This window comes from Diceros bicornis, chromosome 31, assembly GCF_020826845.1.
Source record: "Diceros bicornis minor isolate mBicDic1 chromosome 31, mDicBic1.mat.cur, whole genome shotgun sequence".
NCBI classification, from domain to species: Eukaryota; Metazoa; Chordata; class Mammalia; order Perissodactyla; family Rhinocerotidae; genus Diceros; species Diceros bicornis.
Genome location: NC_080770.1, coordinates 14800855 through 14820418, shown reverse-complemented (window position 1 = coordinate 14820418; position 19564 = coordinate 14800855). Strand labels below are relative to the sequence as shown.

Genomic DNA, 19564 nt, shown 5'->3' with positions numbered 1-19564 from the left:
AAGTTAGGAAAACACTGTTGCATGCTTTTATTTTTCCTTGTTGCCAAACTAATGGGTATAGACTTAATTGTAAATGAATAGTTAATTATACACTTGTTTTGCAAATCTAACGTTATCTTATTACTCCCTCATACACCCCTCTTTTCCATTTATAGAACTTTATTTTGATCATATCCAAATTAAGATGTCTGCATGTTTTATCTTAATAAGATATCATGAATTGCCTAAATACTTAGAGTTTTTACTTTTGTCTTGTTTCTCTTTAGAGCTATAGTGAGATTTGGTACTAGGGCATCATGATCCTGGTGGGGTCATCTCATAGGCTTTAAATATATATCATTACTATGCATATGAGTAATGGTTGGCTGGAAATCACATTTCGTGAGCTGAGGATCATAATTTTATAATAACTTGACAATAACCCCAGGCTTTATCCTGTTGTCACAGTTTTCCTTGAAAAGGTCCTTTGTTGGATACCAGTGTTGAAATGTATTTGTGTTTTCAGGGAAACCCCAAAGCCACGGAGAAAATCTGGGAAGGTGAAAGAAGAAAAAGAGAAGAAGGAAATTAAAGTGGAAGTAGAAGTAGAGGTGAAAGAAGAAGAGAATGAAATTAGGGAGGATGAGGAACCTCCTAGGAAGTGAGTAGGCAATTACTACTAAAAATGGAAACTTAACAGATTTTGAAGCCACTAATGGAAAAAAAGGGTGGGGGTATGAGGAGGGATGTTGACATATATGTATTGCTGCCTCAAGCAGCTGACAGTTTCATTGGAGAGACTCTTCTCAAAAGCTTGAAAAGCTTGATTCAAAGCAATGAAGACATCCAAATGATTGGGTAAGACAGTGGCTATAGGGACGCAGAGGTAGTAGAGACAGCAAGAAAAAGTATGGCAGTGTGGATCCTCAAAAGGAGGGCAAATAAGGCAAATGTTGTAATAACCTTGATCGGGTAAAAACTTGCTGCCTAGTAATCATTTCCTATTGTGGAAATAAGACTTTTTAAGTGTTGAGGCCTTTTGGTTCTATTGCAAGTACAGTATAGTTTATATTCTTTGGGTTTTTAGATAATAGACTCTTCTACTTCTTAAGTTGATTAAATTTAAGTGATAGACTTTTCAAATAGTAATCTTGAGGTTTATCCAATTCTTCCATAGTAGTGCATAGTTTATGAAAGGTGTGTATTTAACTTGTGATGCAGATTTACTTGAAAGTGAAATTACTTCAGAGTGAAATCTTTGGTTTGTCAGATATGTCTTTAGCTTTATGTAGTCTGGCTTATCCTTGGTTTCTGCCACCTGCTCTTTGGTCTTGAGTGTATGTCTTCAGCCATCCTTCACTGTCTAAGCTTCAATCCAGAATATGTGGACAGTTACTCTATTCTTTAATTATAGGAGAGGAAGAAGGCGAAAAGATGACAAAAGTCCACGATTACCCAAAAGGAGGTGAGTAATTTATACTCCTACTGTGTTGTACCTTATTTCTGGTGATAGTTTACTCACATATTTAGCCCTCATAATTATCCTGCAGGAATGGCTATTTGAAAATTTCACAGAGGCAACTTCATTAATGTCCTTGTTACAAAGTTACTGTGTTTTTATTTCCATTGCAAGATCTTAGAATTCCTAAAAATCTTAATACTTTTTGTTTACCTTTTTGAGGGTTATAAGTTTATTTTGTGCTATTTTTTAAAAACTCTATCAAAAGTATTTGGTAATTTCTGGTTACTTCTGACATAAATTCTGTGCAACCTATGTTCTAGTAAAGAGATTTTAATTCTTCATACTGTAAAATAGCTATTTCCTACAGTGCCAGTTCGAGTTAAAGGCCAGTGTGCAGACTGCTTCTTTTCTGTTGCTAACTTTTCTCCTACATATTGATAATAGAAAAAAGCCTCCAATCCAGTATGTCCGTTGTGAGATGGAAGGATGTGGAACCGTTCTTGCTCACCCTCGCTATTTGCAGGTCAGTGAAGTTGTTATATAAAGCAGCATTTCAAGTTATGTTTCATTACTAGTTCTCATACTTCATGAGACTTTGTGAACTTGTGTATGCTTCATCATTGACATATACTGTTGAGAAAAATCTTTCTTTAAACATAAAATTATTTTAGTCATTGTGTTAAAAAAAAAAGTGACTAAGAAGCTGAGCCCACATAGAGGATTTCCTTGGAATCTTGGAATATTCCAGTGTTTCCCATTGTGCTGTAGATACTTCTGATGTGAGATGTTTGTAACAACACACTGAGACACAGATGAAAAAATTTTATTTTAATGTGTATTTTTAAAGAATAAAATTAGTGACTCGAACCAGTGATTTCTTGAATACTACTTAGAATAAATTTTTAAAAACTAGTTTTCAGGGATTTTTTTAAGTGAGTAGAAGAGTAACGATACAGCTTATATTTAAATCTGGCACAAAATATGAAAGTGAAATACTAATTACTGAAGCTTAAAAATGCCTATTTAATCTTTAGCAGCAAGTATAACGAGAGTCTAATGCCTTCCTTTCTGATTCTGGTTTTGTCATAATAATGACAGCTACTGTTCTTTCACTATGTGCTATTTGCTGCACTAGGCACCAAACAATATATGATCTCTGTATCCTCACAACAGCACTCTGAGACAGTTCTCGTTACCTCCATTTTACAAATGAGAACTGGAGCTTAAAATATTTAAGTGTGTCTCCCAAGATCACACTGCTAATGAATAACCCAGACTGGAATCCGGGTCTGTTTCCATAGCCTATGTTCTCTGTTCTCAACCATTTTATTGTACTGCCTCCCTATCCATGTACAAAGCGTTCGGTTTTCCTTCAGCACTTAAACTTAACAAAAGAAGGAGCTTTCAGGGCACCTTAATTTTTATTCCTCATCACTTTCTTTTACTGTTTTAGCACCACATTAAATATCAGCATTTGCTGAAGAAGAAATACGTATGTCCCCATCCCTCCTGTGGGCGACTCTTCAGGCTCCAGAAGCAACTTCTCCGACATGCCAAACATCATACAGGTACTTTTTTCAATAAAATGTTTATCAAGTAGCTAAATGCACTGTACTTTTAAGATTAGTAATAATATTTTTTCCTAACATCTTAAGAATCTGCAGTCAAATGTGGGAGAAAAGTGTGAAAATAAAATGTGATAAAACATAAATTTTACAAGGGATGAGCTAACTAGGGCTTTTTAACTTTTATCCTTTGACTTCTTTAATAAGAGCTTTTATGCTTGGATAATGATCTTTTATTGAGCACATATTCTGTGTCAACTGTGGACTAAACACTTTATATGTATTGTTGCTTATCCATCTATTAAACACCACCAGGTTTGCTTGTATTAGCCTTACTTTACAGCTAAGAAACCGTACAGAGGCCTACCAATGTTAAGTAACTTGCCTGTGGTCACACAGCCAGTTTTTAGCAGAACTAGGATTTTCTAATTCTGCTTCAAGTAGGTACTTGTAGTAGCTCTTATGGACTGAAAGTGAAAAGTATGAAGAGACAGCCTAAATGGTAAAGAGGCTTACTTATAGTTTATGGTAACTACTAAATAGCTCCTGGGACTTCTGCTATTGAAATCTTAAAGGCTGGCTATTGAATTCCCATGTAACCTTCTATAGGAGCTATTGACTAAAAGATAAACTGTCTTTGTAATACATACTATAGAATGAATTCAAATTGCATTCATTTTTAGCTACTGACAGTCTCAGTGCAGTGTAGCTAATAGGAACAAATTGGGCTGGGTATTACAGCTAATTGAGTATGTGCCAGAAACTTGATTATTACATGTATCTTCTCAATAATCTTAGAGGGTTAAGACTAGGAATTCCAGTTGCAGAGATGTCACGTCTCCAGCCCAATGTCTTAGTGATCTGTGTACCCTTTCCGTCATTTACTAAATGTATGACTTAGGCAAGTTACTTAATTTCTGACCTTCTCTCTTTTCCTCATCTGTACGATAAGGATAATAATGATACCACTATCATGGAGTTATTATAAGGATGAGATAACATATAAAGTGCTGTTTACTGCACAGGGCCTGGCACATGGTAGACTTTGAAAACACCAGGATTTGAACTCAGGTCTCAGTCACCCAAAATTTACAGGCTGTGTATCATACTATGTTTCTTCGGAGAGTATGCTATCTCCACTGTTTCTTGATAGGTGCCGTTTCTCTGCTCTTCCTCCTCCTTTTTCCTCTAGAAAAATAGTTTCTGACAACCAGTTTAGATTCTTTTAGCTAAATATCACAAGCCTCTTATGATCAACTGTTTTAGAAATTTAGTCCATTCCGAATATTTATATTTGATTAGTACAATTTTATGATGTCAGTATTAGAGAGTTTTCCTTTTCCAGATAGATTCCTTTTGAAAATATGTAAATTTATTTAAGCAAATGGATGCCACACCCGGGTTTGCCATGCTACCTATGGAGCTAGAAAAGTGGACAAGACCTGGGAGGTACTAAGAGTTGTCCCTAGGTTAGAATCGTACATTTTTAGACCTTGCTACGTATCATGTATAATATAGACCAACAAGCATTGGCATCACTTGAGGTCTTGTTAGAGATACAGAATTTCAGGCCCTGCCTCAGACCTGCTGAATCTGCATCTAATAAGATCCCCAGGTGATTCCTAAGTACATTCAAGTTTGATAAAAACTTAACTCTTCTGCCCTGCTTGGTTTTAGAACTGTTAGGGATGGAGTGTAGGATTGAATTGGGTTATTTACCTTTTAATTTATCCTTGTGTTTTTACTGTGACTATTTCTATTAATTTTGAGTGAAAGGCATAGAAAATGTAGTGGTCATTCATTCAACAAGTATATGTTGAACATCTGTTTGTCCACTCTCTTCCCAAGCAAGTGATAAAGAAATAATTAAGTACAATGCTCCTTTGCCCCATAGATTCCACACCATGTTATCAAATTCATCAAAAATCATATGATTTTTGACAACATGGATGGACATTGAGGGTATAACACAAAGTGAAATAAGTCAGAGGCAGAAGGTCTCAAATACCGTATGATTTCCTTCATTAAGTAGTAGATAATAACAACAATAAACAAACACATAGGGACAGAGATTGGATTGGTGGTTACCAGAGGGGAAAAGGGGAGGGAGGAGGGTGAAAGGGATAATTCGGTACATGTGTGTGGTGATGGGTTGTAATTAGTATTTTGATGGTGAACATGATGTAATCTATGCAGAAATAGAAGTATAATGATGTACACCTGAAATTTTTACGTTATAAACCAATGTTACTGCAATAAACAAAAAATTTAAAAAAAAATCATGAAATTTGGGGGGAGTATGAAATGAAAGAGAGAAGTAATTGAATGGTGCAGAAGATGTGGGGGAGGAGAATAAGGAAATGAAATACAGGTGCTGTTTGCATATATTTGATAGCAGCTACTGGAATCTTTGGAGAAAAAAATCTTTAAATTATCTTTGATTTTTTTGGTGAGGAAGATCAGCCCTAAGCTAAACATCCATGCGAATCCTCCTCTTTTTGCTGAGGAAGACCAGCTCTGAGCTAACATCTATTGCCAATCCTCCTACTTTTTTTCCAAAGCCCCACTAGATAGTCGTATGTCATAGTTGCACATCCTTCTAGTTGCTGTATGTGGGACATGGCCTCAGCATGGCCAGACAAGCGATGCGTCGGTGTGCGCCCGGGATCCGAACCCGGGCCGCCAGTAGCGGAGCACACGCACTTAACCGCTAAGCCATGGGGCTGGCCCAAAAATTGTTTATCTTGAGTAACATTTTTTGAACATGAAATGGAAGATATGATTATCACTGTCGATGTGGATCACTTTTCTTCTAGGGAATGCCAAATTCTTTTGTTGTTGTTTGAATGCCATATTTTTTATACGTAAATATTCAGCTTTCACAGTCTGCGAAAAAACTATTTTAAAGAATAAAATCGATGGAAAATGTAGCTGTTTACTTGCTAAGCAATTTATCCAAGATCTGGATTACTGGTAAAATTGAGATTAGGATTCCAGTTCTCATATTTCTTTCTAGGTTTTGAGGTTTTTGTTTTGTTTTGATAGGTCCTTATGCTACTGAACGTATAGACTAAAAAAAAACAGATGAAAAGTCTTTGTTTTTTAAATTTTGTTTATCCAAAATGTTTATACATTGAAAATAGTATTGCTTTTACTCTAAATTGACCGGCCTGATCATCTGCTTACCTATTGTAAGCTAGGAAAAAATACTTACGGGGATTCTAAATGGAACACTAACCACGTTATTTTTTTCCTTAGATCAAAGGGATTATATCTGTGAATATTGTGCTCGGGCCTTCAAGAGTTCCCACAACCTGGCAGTGCACCGGATGATTCACACTGGCGAGAAGCCATTACAGTGAGTATTTACTGGTGAACATCTGGGTGAGAAGTGCATATACCCTACTCGAGAGTTAGCCCCTTTTCAAACATTTCGGCCACCACTGGTCTACTTATACCAAATTGAAGAGTGGGTATTGATTGGGAGAGGTAGCTAGTGACCTTTTTCTTTTGTTTCCTCTGTTCTTCAAAGAAACAGAAGAAAAAAATCAGATTTTTCCATCTGGTAACTTTGCTAATCTTTCACAAGAAGTATATGTTACTGACCATTTAAATTCTCACCCCGACCCTGAATAAGAGCTTTCTTTATTTCTCTATTTGATCAGCCATTTCTTCTTCCACTCTCCTTAGATGCGAGATATGTGGATTTACTTGTCGGCAAAAGGCATCCCTTAATTGGCACATGAAGAAGCATGATGCAGACTCCTTCTACCAGTTCTCTTGCAATATCTGTGGCAAAAAATTTGAGAAGAAAGACAGCGTAGTGGCACACAAAGCAAAAAGCCACCCTGAGGTGCTGATTGCCGAAGCTCTGGCTGCCAATGCAGGCGCCCTCATCACCAGCACAGATATCTTGGGCACTAACCCAGAGTCCCTGACACAACCTGCAGATGGTCAGGGTCTTCCTCTTCTTCCTGAGCCCTTGGGAAACTCCACCTCTGGAGAGTGCCTCCTGCTAGAAGCTGAAGGGATGTCAAAGTCATACTGTAGTGGGACGGAACGGGTGAGCCTGATGGCTGATGGGAAGATCTTTGTGGGAAGTGGCAGCAGTGGGGGCACTGAAGGGCTGGTCATGAACTCGGATATACTCGGTGCTACCACAGAGGTTCTGATTGAAGATTCAGACTCTACTGGACCTTAGTGGAAGGGAAGACTTTGGGCACTGGGACAGCTCAGACTTTGTATTTAAAAGATAAAAAGGACAAAAAAAATTTAAAGCATTTAAAATCTAGTAAAATAACTGAAGGGCCTGCTCTTTCCATTGTGGATCACAGCACACACACACACACACACACACACACACACACACACTTCTGCTATTGTCCCCTTTATAAAATTGATGTTGCCTTTACCAGAAAGGTAGATTTAAAAAAAAAAAAAGAAGAAGAAGCTCTTAAAGTGAGGGTTATACTCAGTTCCAGCCAGGCAGACTGCCTGCTCATCGGCAGATCCCCTTTTCCAACCTGTAACTCTGATGTGCTCTGGATCAGCTTTTAACTCTTAATAGTATATTACTGTCCTCCAAACTCCTTCACTGCTACCCCATAGTTCTGGCTTCTACGTACTGCAGCACACTTATCCTCAAAGTATCACATAATTCTAATCTGGAGGCTTGCAGCTTGACTTGGCACTTTAGGGCCCCTTAGCAGGGTGAGCTGTTAAAACAGCGCACATCTCTCACCCCCTTTTCCTCCATTCCCCATTGGGTTTAGGAAAGGAAGGATATGTGGGGACCACCTCCCTCCTCTGACCCCAGCACCTCAGTCCCCCTCCCAACACCTCCGTATGGTTCTCAATGGTGCTCACTTGCTTGGAAGCAGGCTCCCAACAGGGAGGGGGCTGCCCTCTCTATGTGGTCTCTCTGACCATAAGACAGGGCTCTGGATCAGTGAGAAAAGTCCCAGACTAATGGCAGAAATTTGCACTTTGAACATGTGTGTTTTTGTGTTGTGGAACCTGAGATTCCTTATTTATTAATGGAAAATCTGATTTTTTTTTTTTTTTTTTTTTTGTCTTTGTTGCTATATTTTGTGGGGCTGGGAGAAATTAGATTATTCTGACATGGTCCTTTCCATAAGAGGTACTTTTTGAAGGCAAGATATAGAGTTGAAGAAGCACAGCCAGCCTCTATAAAATCATAGCTCTCCAGTGGCCTTTAAAGAAAGCTGGTCCTCAGCACTAACAAAATCACTACAGTAGCCTAGTTGCTTTTCCAGGAGCCTTTTTAGGGAAGGATGTTAGGTTTGTGGTAATTAGTGCTCTTTGAGTTTTTAGAGCATTGAGACTTAGGAATTTTGAGGGGGTGAGGAATGTGGTTCAGGGTCTGATTACAGATAAAAGATTATCTCTTGTGAATTTGTTTATTTTCTCTTTTGTCCCCATCATTTCTTTACACATCCCTCCCTACTGGCCCAACTCTGGCCCCTTGCTTTGTTTTGCTTTCGCTTTGCTTTATCATTGGTTCATTCCAGGTCTCGATTAGTGAAGGACACTGCCATTAGTGAAGGAATAGTCTGTGAGTCATACAGTTTTAAGTCAAAGAAAATTGCTCTGTTTTGTTTCTCTTTTACTTAACACTTCAGAAGAGGAAAGGCTTCAGTAGACAAAGTTAATAATCTGGATAATAATGGCTTTGGCTTTCACCTGAAATTCTGGGAATTACCACTTCCCTCAAGAATAGGGATTTTCATGGAGTGGATTGCTTATTACTGTCCATGGGAGAGACAGGTAGTGTTTTTGTACAAGTTTTCGTAACTCCTAGAAGACTAAAAACATATTTTGGCTCATTTTTAAAGAATTAGAAGGGCAATCTCTATCCTCCTTTGTACCTCGGAAGCTGGAATTAAAGATTTGCCCTGTTCATTGTTTGTCAGAAATGTATGATGGCTGTTGGAAAGAATGAAGTTTTGCTGAGAACAAAATAAGGAACAGCTTGTTTTTCACAAACACTAAAACTACAAAGTTTATCAATTTTCTCTTTATTTTTTCCCAAAAAGAGTGGTAACAAAATGTCATCTCTGAAAGAGGCTTACTTTACACCCACTATGGTCAGTGGTTGGGATGCCAGGGAATAGGGAGTGAAACACCTACAGTAAGTCTTAAATGTGCTATTGTTCCTTTTTAGAGTGTTGCAGATTTGCCATCCCTCCAGTGTGAGGCTAGAAAAAAGCGTAAGGATAAAAGGGATGTAGAGTATGCTTTCCTGCCCAACAGTAAGGATTTGGAGTTGACTTTGGTGTGTTGGGTAGATTTGAAAATATTATAATATTAATTGATGGGTCTACAAATAATTGTTCTACTCCCATATAAGTCCAGTTTGTACTGTTTCACTAGCTAGCATCTATGCCCTGCACTTACCTTTTGTCTTGGTCACATTGATCTTATCCGTTGTCTCCATAAATTATATTTGCAGTGGTTAGTTGTCAGATATTTTAGCCACCTACACAAAGCAAACTGCATAAAAAAAAACAAAACTATGAGATAGAGGGAGAAGATGTTCTTCCCTATATCCCACTCCTCTCCCCGCCAAAAGCAACTAGTTGTAATAATGAGAAAGTTTCTTTCTTTTTTTTTTTTTGGTCCTCTTCGTAGCTACCATTTGCCTACGATTTGCTTCAATAAATTATTGTAGCAGTTTGCAATCAATTTTAAAATATTTTTCATGGACTTGATTTTTTGCCTTTTGAGAAACAGATGCTAGCATAGTAAGAGTTGGTGTAAGTAAACTATCTTATACTAGGCTCTCTTCCCTTTTCCTTTCTGCTCCTCATGCTGTTTACTTTGTTGTCTTTCTAAGGAGCTCTTTTAATCTTAAAACTCTGCTTTTCCTACTCTTAGTCAAATTCTGTTACCTTTTTAATCACTCTTCCCACTGCATATTTTCCATCTTGAATTGGCAATTTCTAAATTCTTAAAATGTCACTGAGATGCAAGCATTATATCTGGGAGATGAGCCTCCCCTTGTTTGTTGTTGCCCAGGATTATTTTGAGACTTAAAATGCTTCAGAGAGTTTAGATAAACACTGGCCAGGATTACTGGGAGTAAAAAATATGTATTGAAATATATGAAGGCATGGAAAAGCATCCACCTAGAGCACTTGAACCTCCTTTGTACCTGTTTGGAGAAAAAATATAGAGTGTACTAAACCTAACTAAGATTATTACAGTCTGGTTGTTTGAAGTACCATTTTTCCCTCCTCTCTTTTTCCCACTTTCCAATGTACTCAAGAAAATTGAAAAATTGTAATGGATCAATTTAAAATATTTTATTTTCTAAAAGCCTTTTTTGCCTGTTGTAATGTGCAGGACCCTTCTCCTTTGATGGGAGAGACAGGTAGTTACCTGAATCTAGGTTGAAAAGGTTATGTAAAAAGAAATTATAATAAAAGGGATACTCTGCTTTTCAAATCCTTGTTTTCTCTTAATCTAGGTAAGGCATATCCAAAATAAATATGTAAAGAAGAAAAATAAAAAGTTGTCTTCATGGAAGCAACTGGTCTTCCTTGGTTGTACTGAGTTACAGTGAAACTATCGAAGCTGCTAAATGAGAAAACCAAGTGCCCTCAGAGCAAAGTTTTATGTGGCAGATACTGTTGTTTGCTCTTGTTGAGAATCAGGTAGTTAACTGTTGACTTAGTTTACTTCTTGATTTCTAATGCTGAGATGCCATATGATTCTGTGATAATTTGGCAAATTTGGAAAGCCCTGCCATGTTTTGACAGACTTCTACTGGGAAAGGTGGCTATATTAATCTAGTAGAGAGAACATTAAGGAAGCTGTGAGGTTAATTTCATTCTGATGGTGACAAAACCTTGATAGCATTTAATATCAATGCTTTTTCACAAAACTTCGATGTCCACGTAAAGTACCAACTTAAAAAAAAAGAAAAAATAGAATCCTCCTACCTTCTTAAAAGGCCTACTGTGACAGCTGCCCAGGCCTCATTTCTTGCTCCTTTGTATCCCTTGTTTATTGTTTACCTATAGAAATTTGCCCCTGAGAAGGCAGGCATTTCAGCTTTGAGGCAAGGAAATAGTGAGAGCTAATTGATTCATTTGAGGATGAAACTTGCAACTCTGACCGGATTAGCATCATCCTCTCACCTAGTGAGTTAAATGCAACAGAACAACAGCTCTCCAAGTACTTTTAAACTCTGCCCTCATTTCAAAGCCCAGCTCATTCTCTTATTTTGTTAAGAAGCAATGTGGTATGACTGTGATAAAGATAAAAAAGAAAAGCATGTTTTCACTTGAGTGAGACTGCATTAGAAATGTTAGCTAGTCAGGGTTGGGTGTTGCCTGTCCTTTGGAAGAGAACAGGCCTAAACAGTACCTTCCTCATCCTGTAGCTATGAGGAAGGCACCGTGATTGAGATTAGAGATGCTTCCATAGCTGATTATTAATCAAATGGAAATTAAACTAACTTTAAATATATAGCAAAAGGATGGAAGTGAAAAAGATTGTGTATTTTTAAAGGACCTATTTCATGTAAACTTTTGTTTCTTGAACAAAATGTGAACTACCTAAAGAATGAAATTGGAAAGTCAGTGGGAGAAACAGCTGTGGAATCAAAGACCGATATTTAAATTTTGAGCCTAGTTGTTGGATTTTGTGCACATTATTTAATTTCTTTATGCGTCGATTACTTCTTATGTAAAATAGGGAAGATACTCTTTACCTCATAGAATTATTCTAAAGATCAAATAAAGGCTTTAAAGCCTTTAGGGCAGTGTCTAGCACAGGGTAGATGCTTAATAAGTGGCAGCTTTATCAATAACAACAACTTAATATTGTTGAATACTTTACCAGGCCAAAAAAAGAAAGAAAAGGACATAGGGAGCACAAGGGAAGGTGATAATAGAATGAACTGATTATATGTGTAGATAAAATAGATTACATTAGGCAGGGGTGTCATGAGGATTAGTGTGAGAGTGACCTTGTTGCTAAGTACAAAAGCAAAACAATGACATAAAAACAAGTACGCTAGGCACTGAGTGGAGGAGAGAGATGGAGGCAGACGCTGCAGGAAAAAAAGCTGATTAAAAGGGCCTTTGATTCCACAGGCACAAAAATCCACAGCCAGGAATTTGCTGCCACCTCTGAGTCAGGCAGGGGGTGGGGGTGGGGTGCACAATCCCATTAGTAGAGAAATGCCCAGTGGATTTAGTCTGAGAGTCACATTTCTTATTTGGACCAGTGTAGACAGAAGCAAACCCAGCTCACTTGTTTCCTGGGACAGTTGAGTTAGGGGATGGCTTTTGCAGAGCGTTCACCGCTGACCCCTCACCGCCGGGACCTCTGTAGCCGCTCTATCTGGCTAGCAAGGAAGATTCGTTCAGACCTGACTGCTCTTATGGAATCTTATGTAAGTTGCCTATTTTGCTGTTGTCTATTTTCACTTAATCTCTTCTGATCCAGCTTCTTCATCATGCTCCAGCCCCATTACCAATTATGAAAGCCCTAATCGTACAGTCATATATTGGGCACCTATTATTTGACATGGCCTTTTCCCTTGAGGAAACTTATGAGCCTTATTTCTCTAGGCTGTTTAGGAGACATGTTCCTTGAATAAAAAAAATATAAAGTTCTAGGTAGGATTGGGTATATGTCTTGGAGGCGGTTCCTAATTTGATTGCCTACAGTCTGAATTCTACCAGAACAGATTAACTATGGGCCCTCTACGTTTGAGTTTTTTATATACATTGTTCTGAATGTTTGAGCTATGTAAATGAAAGGCAGAGTGAGGTTTATAGGATTGGGAGAAGAGCAATATAAACCCAACCAATTTCTATACAGTATTAGCCACCCACTTTTTAATTACATACATCAAAAGTATCCCTGTGTCTAAATAGAAAGGTCACCTACACTATCAAAAGGATCCCCTAGAAGAGTCACTGGGGACTTGAGGAAGTGTCAAATTCTTAAGGAGCCAATCATGGAGTTCCAGATTGGTTTTCTGATAGAGGGAGATCACCATCAGTCTCCACCTAAGGCCTGCTGTGGAAACACTGCAGGCCCCCATGGAGAGTTCTGAATCTAGGTTCTCTGAGAATTGGTTTATCTTCATACAGCTCACCAGTCAGAAATCAGACTCTTTGAAGTATCTTTTTTTTTTTTTAATACTAGTTATCACTGACTTCTCTAAAGAATTAGCCTCACCATTGAGAGTGGGCAGTGGAGGAGAGGGCAGTTCGAAAAATTCTACAATGCCTACATTCTAGGGCTGCCTGGGTGTGACGAGTATCTTTCAGTATGTTTAAAAAACTTAAATTCCAGTATGATTAAAATATATCAGTGTCCAGGAAGGAGTTTGAAGTTGGGAAAAAAAATTATTTTAGACCAGTGGTTTTCAACCTTTAAAAGCTAATGAAAGCTGCAGATTCTCCCAAGAAAAATGAACAAGTAGTCAAAGCAGTATGTGTAATTTCAGGGAGAATAGGATCTTCCTAAAGTCCATTCATGGACCCTAAATCAAGAGTTCCTGTTCTGGACTTTTTATTTTCTTTACTGTTTGGATCCTTGACCAGGGAGGTGAATAAGATTTTATATGAGCTTTAGAGATTAAGTGAGTGATTACAGAAGATGTGATGTTTTTCTGTATCCTTGGCCAGGTGAAGCATCAGGGCCTGAATGAGAACATAAACCTGGACTCTGTGGATGGTGTGCCAATGGCAAGCACTGATCGATGGAGTGAGCTGACTGAGGCAGAGCGACTCCAAGAGAACTTGCAAGCTTATCGTACCTTCCATGTTATGTTGACCAGGCTTTTAGAAGACCAACAGGTGCATTTTACTCCAGCTGAAGGTGACTTCCATCAAGCAATACATACCCTTCTGCTCCAAGTTGCTGCCTTTGCTTACCAGCTGGAGGAATTAATGGTGCTCCTGGAATACAAGATCCCCCCCGGTGAGGCCGATGGGATTCCTGTTACTGTTGGAGATGTTGGTCTTTTTGAGAAGAAGCTCTGGGGCCTAAAGGTGCTGCAAGAGCTTTCACAGTGGACAGTGAGGTCCATCCATGACCTTCGAGTCATTTCTTCTCATCCAACTGGGATCTCAGCACATGGAAGCCATTATATTGCTAACGACAAGAAAATGTAGCAGTTGCCCTTCTTCCTTTCTTTTCTAATGGAATATACGTAGTTCTCTGAGGCCTCACCTTCCCACTCTTCAGTTTTTGAAAAACCTTTAAGACCACAGGCATTTTCCTTAAGTAGGGTTGGAGATATGGACAAATGGACATACAGGTTTAGTCTGGGTTGTGTGTGTGTGTATGTGTATGTGTGTTGAGGCCATAAGGGAGTGGGGCAGGGACAACATCCTTCCATCTGAGTGCTCTAATCTTTTCTACCCACTAAGTAACCTTTACGGGCATTTAACAGCCTCACAGGATAAATATATTTCTGACTTTAGTCCTGGATGACTCTTCTGAGAAGACTAACAGTGAATTAAAAATCATAGACTCTAGCCAACTCAAACTTGGATAATAAAAATAGTAACTAACATTTATTATCTACTGTATTAAAGTAATATGTCACAGGCTTTATGTATATTATAATTTTCACAACAACCCTGTTGAGGGAGGTGGTGGTATTCTCATTTGGCAGATGAGAAAACAGGCTCTCAGAAATTTATAATTTGTTCAGGGTTACCCATCTAGCAAGTGACACACTAAGTTTGAACGCAGATTTTTCTCATTCCAAAGCCTATGTGCCCTTCACTCTAGAGGCCTGATTATGAACCTCCATCACTGCACCTCTTTGCCACAGAGGGTTGGAAAATGTATCCATGTAGACTAATCCTAGCACTGAAGAAACAACCTCCAGTACATGTCCTGAATGGCACAATTTTAGTGTTAAAGGCAGTATTTGCTGTCCATGCTTGGCAAAGAGAGCAATGGAGATCTTAAGATTCTGTTTGGGGAGAAGATTAGGCCCACCAAACTTCAGAATTTAAGCAGATAGGGATGTGCAGTAATAACAACCTGTTTTTAAAGTGTTCACTAATGTTCTTGAGTTTGAGTTTGGGATACCAGGTTACCTCACATTTATTGTAATCAGCAGTGCAGTGATACAGACACTGTAACCCAAGCATTCATGGACAGTGGGTGGACTACTACTCAGGTTAAAAAGTCACAGAACTCCTTCACCACACATTCTCGGCACTTAGTCATGAGAAGAAGGTGAGGCCCACTCTGTTCCCCGTGGGAATGCTGGCGATTCTGAAACAATATACATCAAAGCCTCCATGCTTTACAACAAAGAGGCAGAGCTCTGCATTTAATGTTCTTGAGAGAAGCACAGTGTGAGAGGCGCCAGGTAGTAGATGTGGGCATTAATGGAAAAGGTCATTTGCAGTCGGGCCTGTGAACTAGTAGTGCAGTGTGAATCCGGAAGTTCTCAGGTGTACCATGTTTCACACTACCAATTAGTGAAAACTCAAGATCTTCAACTGGGGACCCAAATCAATTTAGTTTACTTGTTTGGGGCTTCGGTATTCTTAAATGAACCATGAGTTAGAGAGGGCTAGCTCCCAAAGGTCGCATGAGGTGGAATGGGTGATTAGCTTGTGTCCTTCCCTACATAGGTTCATGTCCAAAACTCCATGAAGTCAATGTTATGAGAGGCCTCTGGGCTAGGCGTTGGGGCGATACAGGGTAAGAAAGGCCCTGCTCTCTAGTGTGCATTTGTGGAAACAAGGTTGTATGCATATAGGGGATCAATACTAGGCTGGAATTGTAAGGCACAGGTGTAAGTGTTATGGAGTTAAAAGGAAGCTCAACAAGGGCCAGAAATCGCTTCCTGGAGGAGGGAGGAGTTCAGTTGTGTCTCAGAGGTTGGCTGAGCACCAAATAAAGAGAAGTCATGAGGTGAGGAACACGGAAGAGTTGCCTGGCTAGAAGCAAGTGAGGCAATAATAAACATCTGAGTCCAGCAACCACTAGAGGTTTATTGTTGGTTTTATTTTATTTGTGATTTGGTATAGGTAGATAGTTCCCCAGTGAATACATAGAGGCTTATTTCATTCAAGCTTTTCCTTATTTAAATTGTTGCTTCTGCTTAACAGCAACAGCAGTATCTTTGATTGATAAAGTACCTGCTTATTAATGTGAAGCTCTTAGATTTATCTGTACAGTATTTTAGGTTCTTTTTGTATAATGGAGAAAGAATGACTAAAATTTCTTGATGGGGAATAACTAATGACAAACTTGCTGAATCTGAAAGGAGTGACCCCTCTCCAAGTGTTTTGTTTTTATATTCAGCAGGTGTGGCAGGGCAGACATCTGCAGAAGTTCCAAAAATCAATGGAGCATGGCTTAAGCTTTGCTGAGTTGCATGTGAAGGAGTATTTATGGACGAGGCACATTTGAAGTGGCGGAGGGTCCAGAAAAGGTACAAATACTAGCTATTGAATGGGAGGGAATAGGAAGATGTGTAAGTTTCAATTAGGTCGCAAAAGCAGCAAGTCTACCGAGTGCACTCCCAACTCTGTGCTAAGAGCTAAGTGTCAGTTTCTCCTTCAAGAAACTTGCTATGTGCCTCAAAAGAAGTGTGGGGAAACTCCTTAGAAAAAGGTAGATAAAGTAAGAGGGAAATGAGCACTTAGTCATAATAACAAAGACATAAACGTGTGGATCTGCATGTGTAGACATTGCATCATGCTCATCTGAAATGGATGAAACAGACTGAATGAGGGACTGACAATATGCCAGTGCTCTAGGGTGTGCGTTTCGTAATACACCTAGGGATAATGGCGACACTGTGAAAGTACATATTTTTTAAGGATCCACAACCCAAAAGAGATTTTTGATCTTCAGATTTTAGTTCCTTTGTTTCTTAGATCTGTATATGGATAGGATCTCTGGGGAATCATATTTTTATATACATATAAACTATATCATATGTATTAATATGTGTGTATATATATAACTATATATCAATAAGGTATTAATAGGCATAAATTTAATTCCTAGGCCCTAACTCTTATTTTGTAAAGAGGATTCCTTCCATCCTGTTGTCTCCAAAAAAGTCCTCTCTGTGGGGAGACAGATTCAGTTTTCCTGAATCTCTCAAGGAATTGCATGTATGAGAGTTGATAAATTCTTCATTGATTTAAGAGGGTGATTTGGAAAAGACTTGCAAATTAGCACAAACTCGAAGGCCAAGTGTGGGATACAATTAGCTTTAGTATGATCAGGTTTGAGGGAAGTGAGAGTTTTAATAAATATGGAAAGTGTAAAGTCATAGACCTGGTATTGCTGTTATTTCAGGCTGCTGTGGATTAAAGCCCAATGGATGACTCATTGCTGTGACCTCTGGTCAAACAGGGAGAGGACAAGTAAATATTTCAGGGAGACATATCTGCAAAGTTGTTTAGAATGACTTTTCTTTATGAATCCTCAGCTCCTCATGAAGTGGCTGAGTACCTTCTCCCTCTGTTGAGGAGTAAAATAGAAATAGAAATGCACCAGGATGAGAAAGGGATTGGTGAAGAGGAAAAGGAGAAAAAAAAAGTAGAATTTGGATACCACTTCAGTTGATTTATTGTGTGTGTGTGCGCGCGCGCGCTACTAACAGCGTTTAGGCCAGGGCCTAGAAAGAATGGTTTGGCCTCCTGCCTCATCCCACCTCAGCGTCAAGCGTCAGACCCAAGAATGAGACCTCTGAATGTTGGTACATTCAAAAAGTGAAAGTGATGAAAATTTCATCTCTCCGCTCAAAAGCTATAAAGCTCTAAGGTTTACAGATAAAGAAAGTAAAAATATAATTTGATCTTTTGATGAAATTTGTGTGGGGTATGAGATAAGAAAATCCACGCGCATGAGATTCTTATGTTACTTGGATCGATCTATTTTTGGCAGTTAGAAAATAAAAGATGCAAGAATGGCTAACAATAAAGATCTCACCTCAGCAAGACCATGAGTTGCTTCTTTTATTTGTGTATCTTTGGATGAACAAGGGGAATTTCAAGTGAGTTCAACATTGGATGAAGTGTAATCCTCCAGCCAGGGCCAGGCTCAATCAAGTGTGCTAGGTAAATCTCCATTATGCTAGGCCACTGGGAAAAAAATCCCAAGGCGAGCCAGCCTAGAAAAGGTAGACTGCCCCTATGCCTATCAGCTAGCCTGCAGGTGAGGAAGATTTCCTTCTATATGGTTTAATTTCAAGTATTCCCAGTCAAGCCTTTGAAAGACAGAAGAACCCTGACTAGCCCATTTCTAGTCAGTTGGAAGGTAGAAACTAAGTTGTGGGAAATCACATAGGGGAAAATATGAAAAATTGCTAAGAGATTCTATATTTTTATCCACATGTTCAAGGTGGTATCAAACGAATTCTGCATTTCCTTATTATGTCAGGTGCCTTACAGTACTGTATGTCATTTAATCCTCTGAGATCCTTTCTCTCCTTCACAAATGAGGGAAATGAGAATGAGCATTAACTTGTCCAAGTTCCCTCTTCTAGTATATGACAGGATTGGAGTTTTAGTTCCGGCTCCAAAACTCACTCCAGTACACCCCACTGCTGTGGGACTCCTACAGAAATCCATTCTTCATCTCTAATTCACTTTCCTTGGGTAAAGCCAGCAAGAGTTGTACCAAATCTTGCTTTGTGACAAACCCTATTAAGTTTCCAAACTTTGGGACAAGTCACTTTTTCTGAGCTGCTTCATTTATGAAATGGAAATGACAGTTATCTTTACAGGTTGTCATATGGTTTAGACAAATTGAGTATCTGAAAGTACTTGTAAATGACGTATAAACATCAAGTATATTTAATGTCTCAAATAGCTTGGATTGATGTAAGACTTTCAACTGAGGAGAGAAGTCTGTAAGCACCTCAGAGAAATACCATTTGCTTCCGAGGATCCATGTGATCACAGCCTGGACTTTACTTTGTTGTAGCTGTGGGCCTTTGGCCACTAGAGACCGACCCAGTCTCATACACAGCCTCCAGGAGTTATCCACCTCTGTGGAGAGTCGAGACTCAGGCTGTTCACAACACCCAGAAGAGATGGCTTTCCCAGTAGGCGGGGTCAGACAAGTTCTGGAGGAACCTGGCAGGCCCTCTAGAGAGCCAAGGAAACGTGCAAACCAAGGCACCGCCCAGGATGTGTTAAAGCATGCATTTAGACTGAGAGTTGTCCCACCATATACCAGCATTCTCCTCTGAATACCGGAAGGAACTCAAACTTGGTTTAGTTTAATCCCATCATTAAACACAGCACAAGGAAGCCAGAGAGGTTCAGTAATGTGCCCCGGTGTCCCAGCTAGAAAGCTGAAGAATTAGAACTACAGCCTAGTCCGGGGCATTCCCTACTGCACCTCCCTGCTTCTGCATTAGACCAACCTCATCTTAGAAAACATGGTGTCTCTGTTTACATCCTTTTACTCTTATATCCAAGTGCTTTCTAGCACCCTGACCTCTAATAAGCCCTTGGAAGCTGGGAACAGCAACTCATAACCCAGACTTCTCTTGCCACCTCTAACTCCACCTCTGCTA

The 19564-nt window shown here is 39.1% G+C and overlaps 2 protein-coding genes across 3 annotated transcripts in view; both read left to right on the top strand.

The window, feature by feature from the left end:
* The window catches only part of ZFP91 (ZFP91 zinc finger protein, atypical E3 ubiquitin ligase), a 37032-nt gene extending 26559 nt beyond the window's left edge, over positions 1–10473 (top strand). For both annotated transcript variants that reach the window (XM_058526820.1, XM_058526819.1), the window contains exons 6-11: positions 506–640; positions 1394–1444; positions 1886–1964; positions 2895–3009; positions 6265–6364; positions 6697–10473. In XM_058526820.1, coding sequence (XP_058382803.1) covers positions 506–640; positions 1394–1444; positions 1886–1964; positions 2895–3009; positions 6265–6364; positions 6697–7207 — 991 coding nt within the window. In that variant the 3' untranslated portion in view covers positions 7208–10473. The remainder of the gene's footprint in view (positions 1–505; positions 641–1393; positions 1445–1885; positions 1965–2894; positions 3010–6264; positions 6365–6696) is intronic.
* An 81-nt stretch (positions 10474–10554) lies between these two features.
* CNTF (ciliary neurotrophic factor) lies at positions 10555–19273 on the top strand. The gene is made up of 2 exons (XM_058526817.1): positions 10555–12430; positions 13677–19273. Exons 1-2 carry the CDS (start codon positions 12317–12319, stop codon positions 14163–14165), a joined length of 603 nt encoding a protein of 200 aa, XP_058382800.1. The 5' UTR covers positions 10555–12316; the 3' UTR covers positions 14166–19273.
* Positions 19274–19564: the final 291 nt, after the last annotated feature.

Bases quoted from the DNA above. Each gene is read 5' to 3' on its own strand.
- CNTF (XM_058526817.1), top strand. From the start codon at position 12,317: ATGGCTTTTGCAGAGCGTTCACCGCTGACCCCTCACCGCCGGGACCTC. The intron at 12,431-13,676 runs GTAAGTTGCCTA...ATCCTTGGCCAG, and splicing joins CTGCTCTTATGGAATCTTAT to GTGAAGCATCAGGGCCTGAA.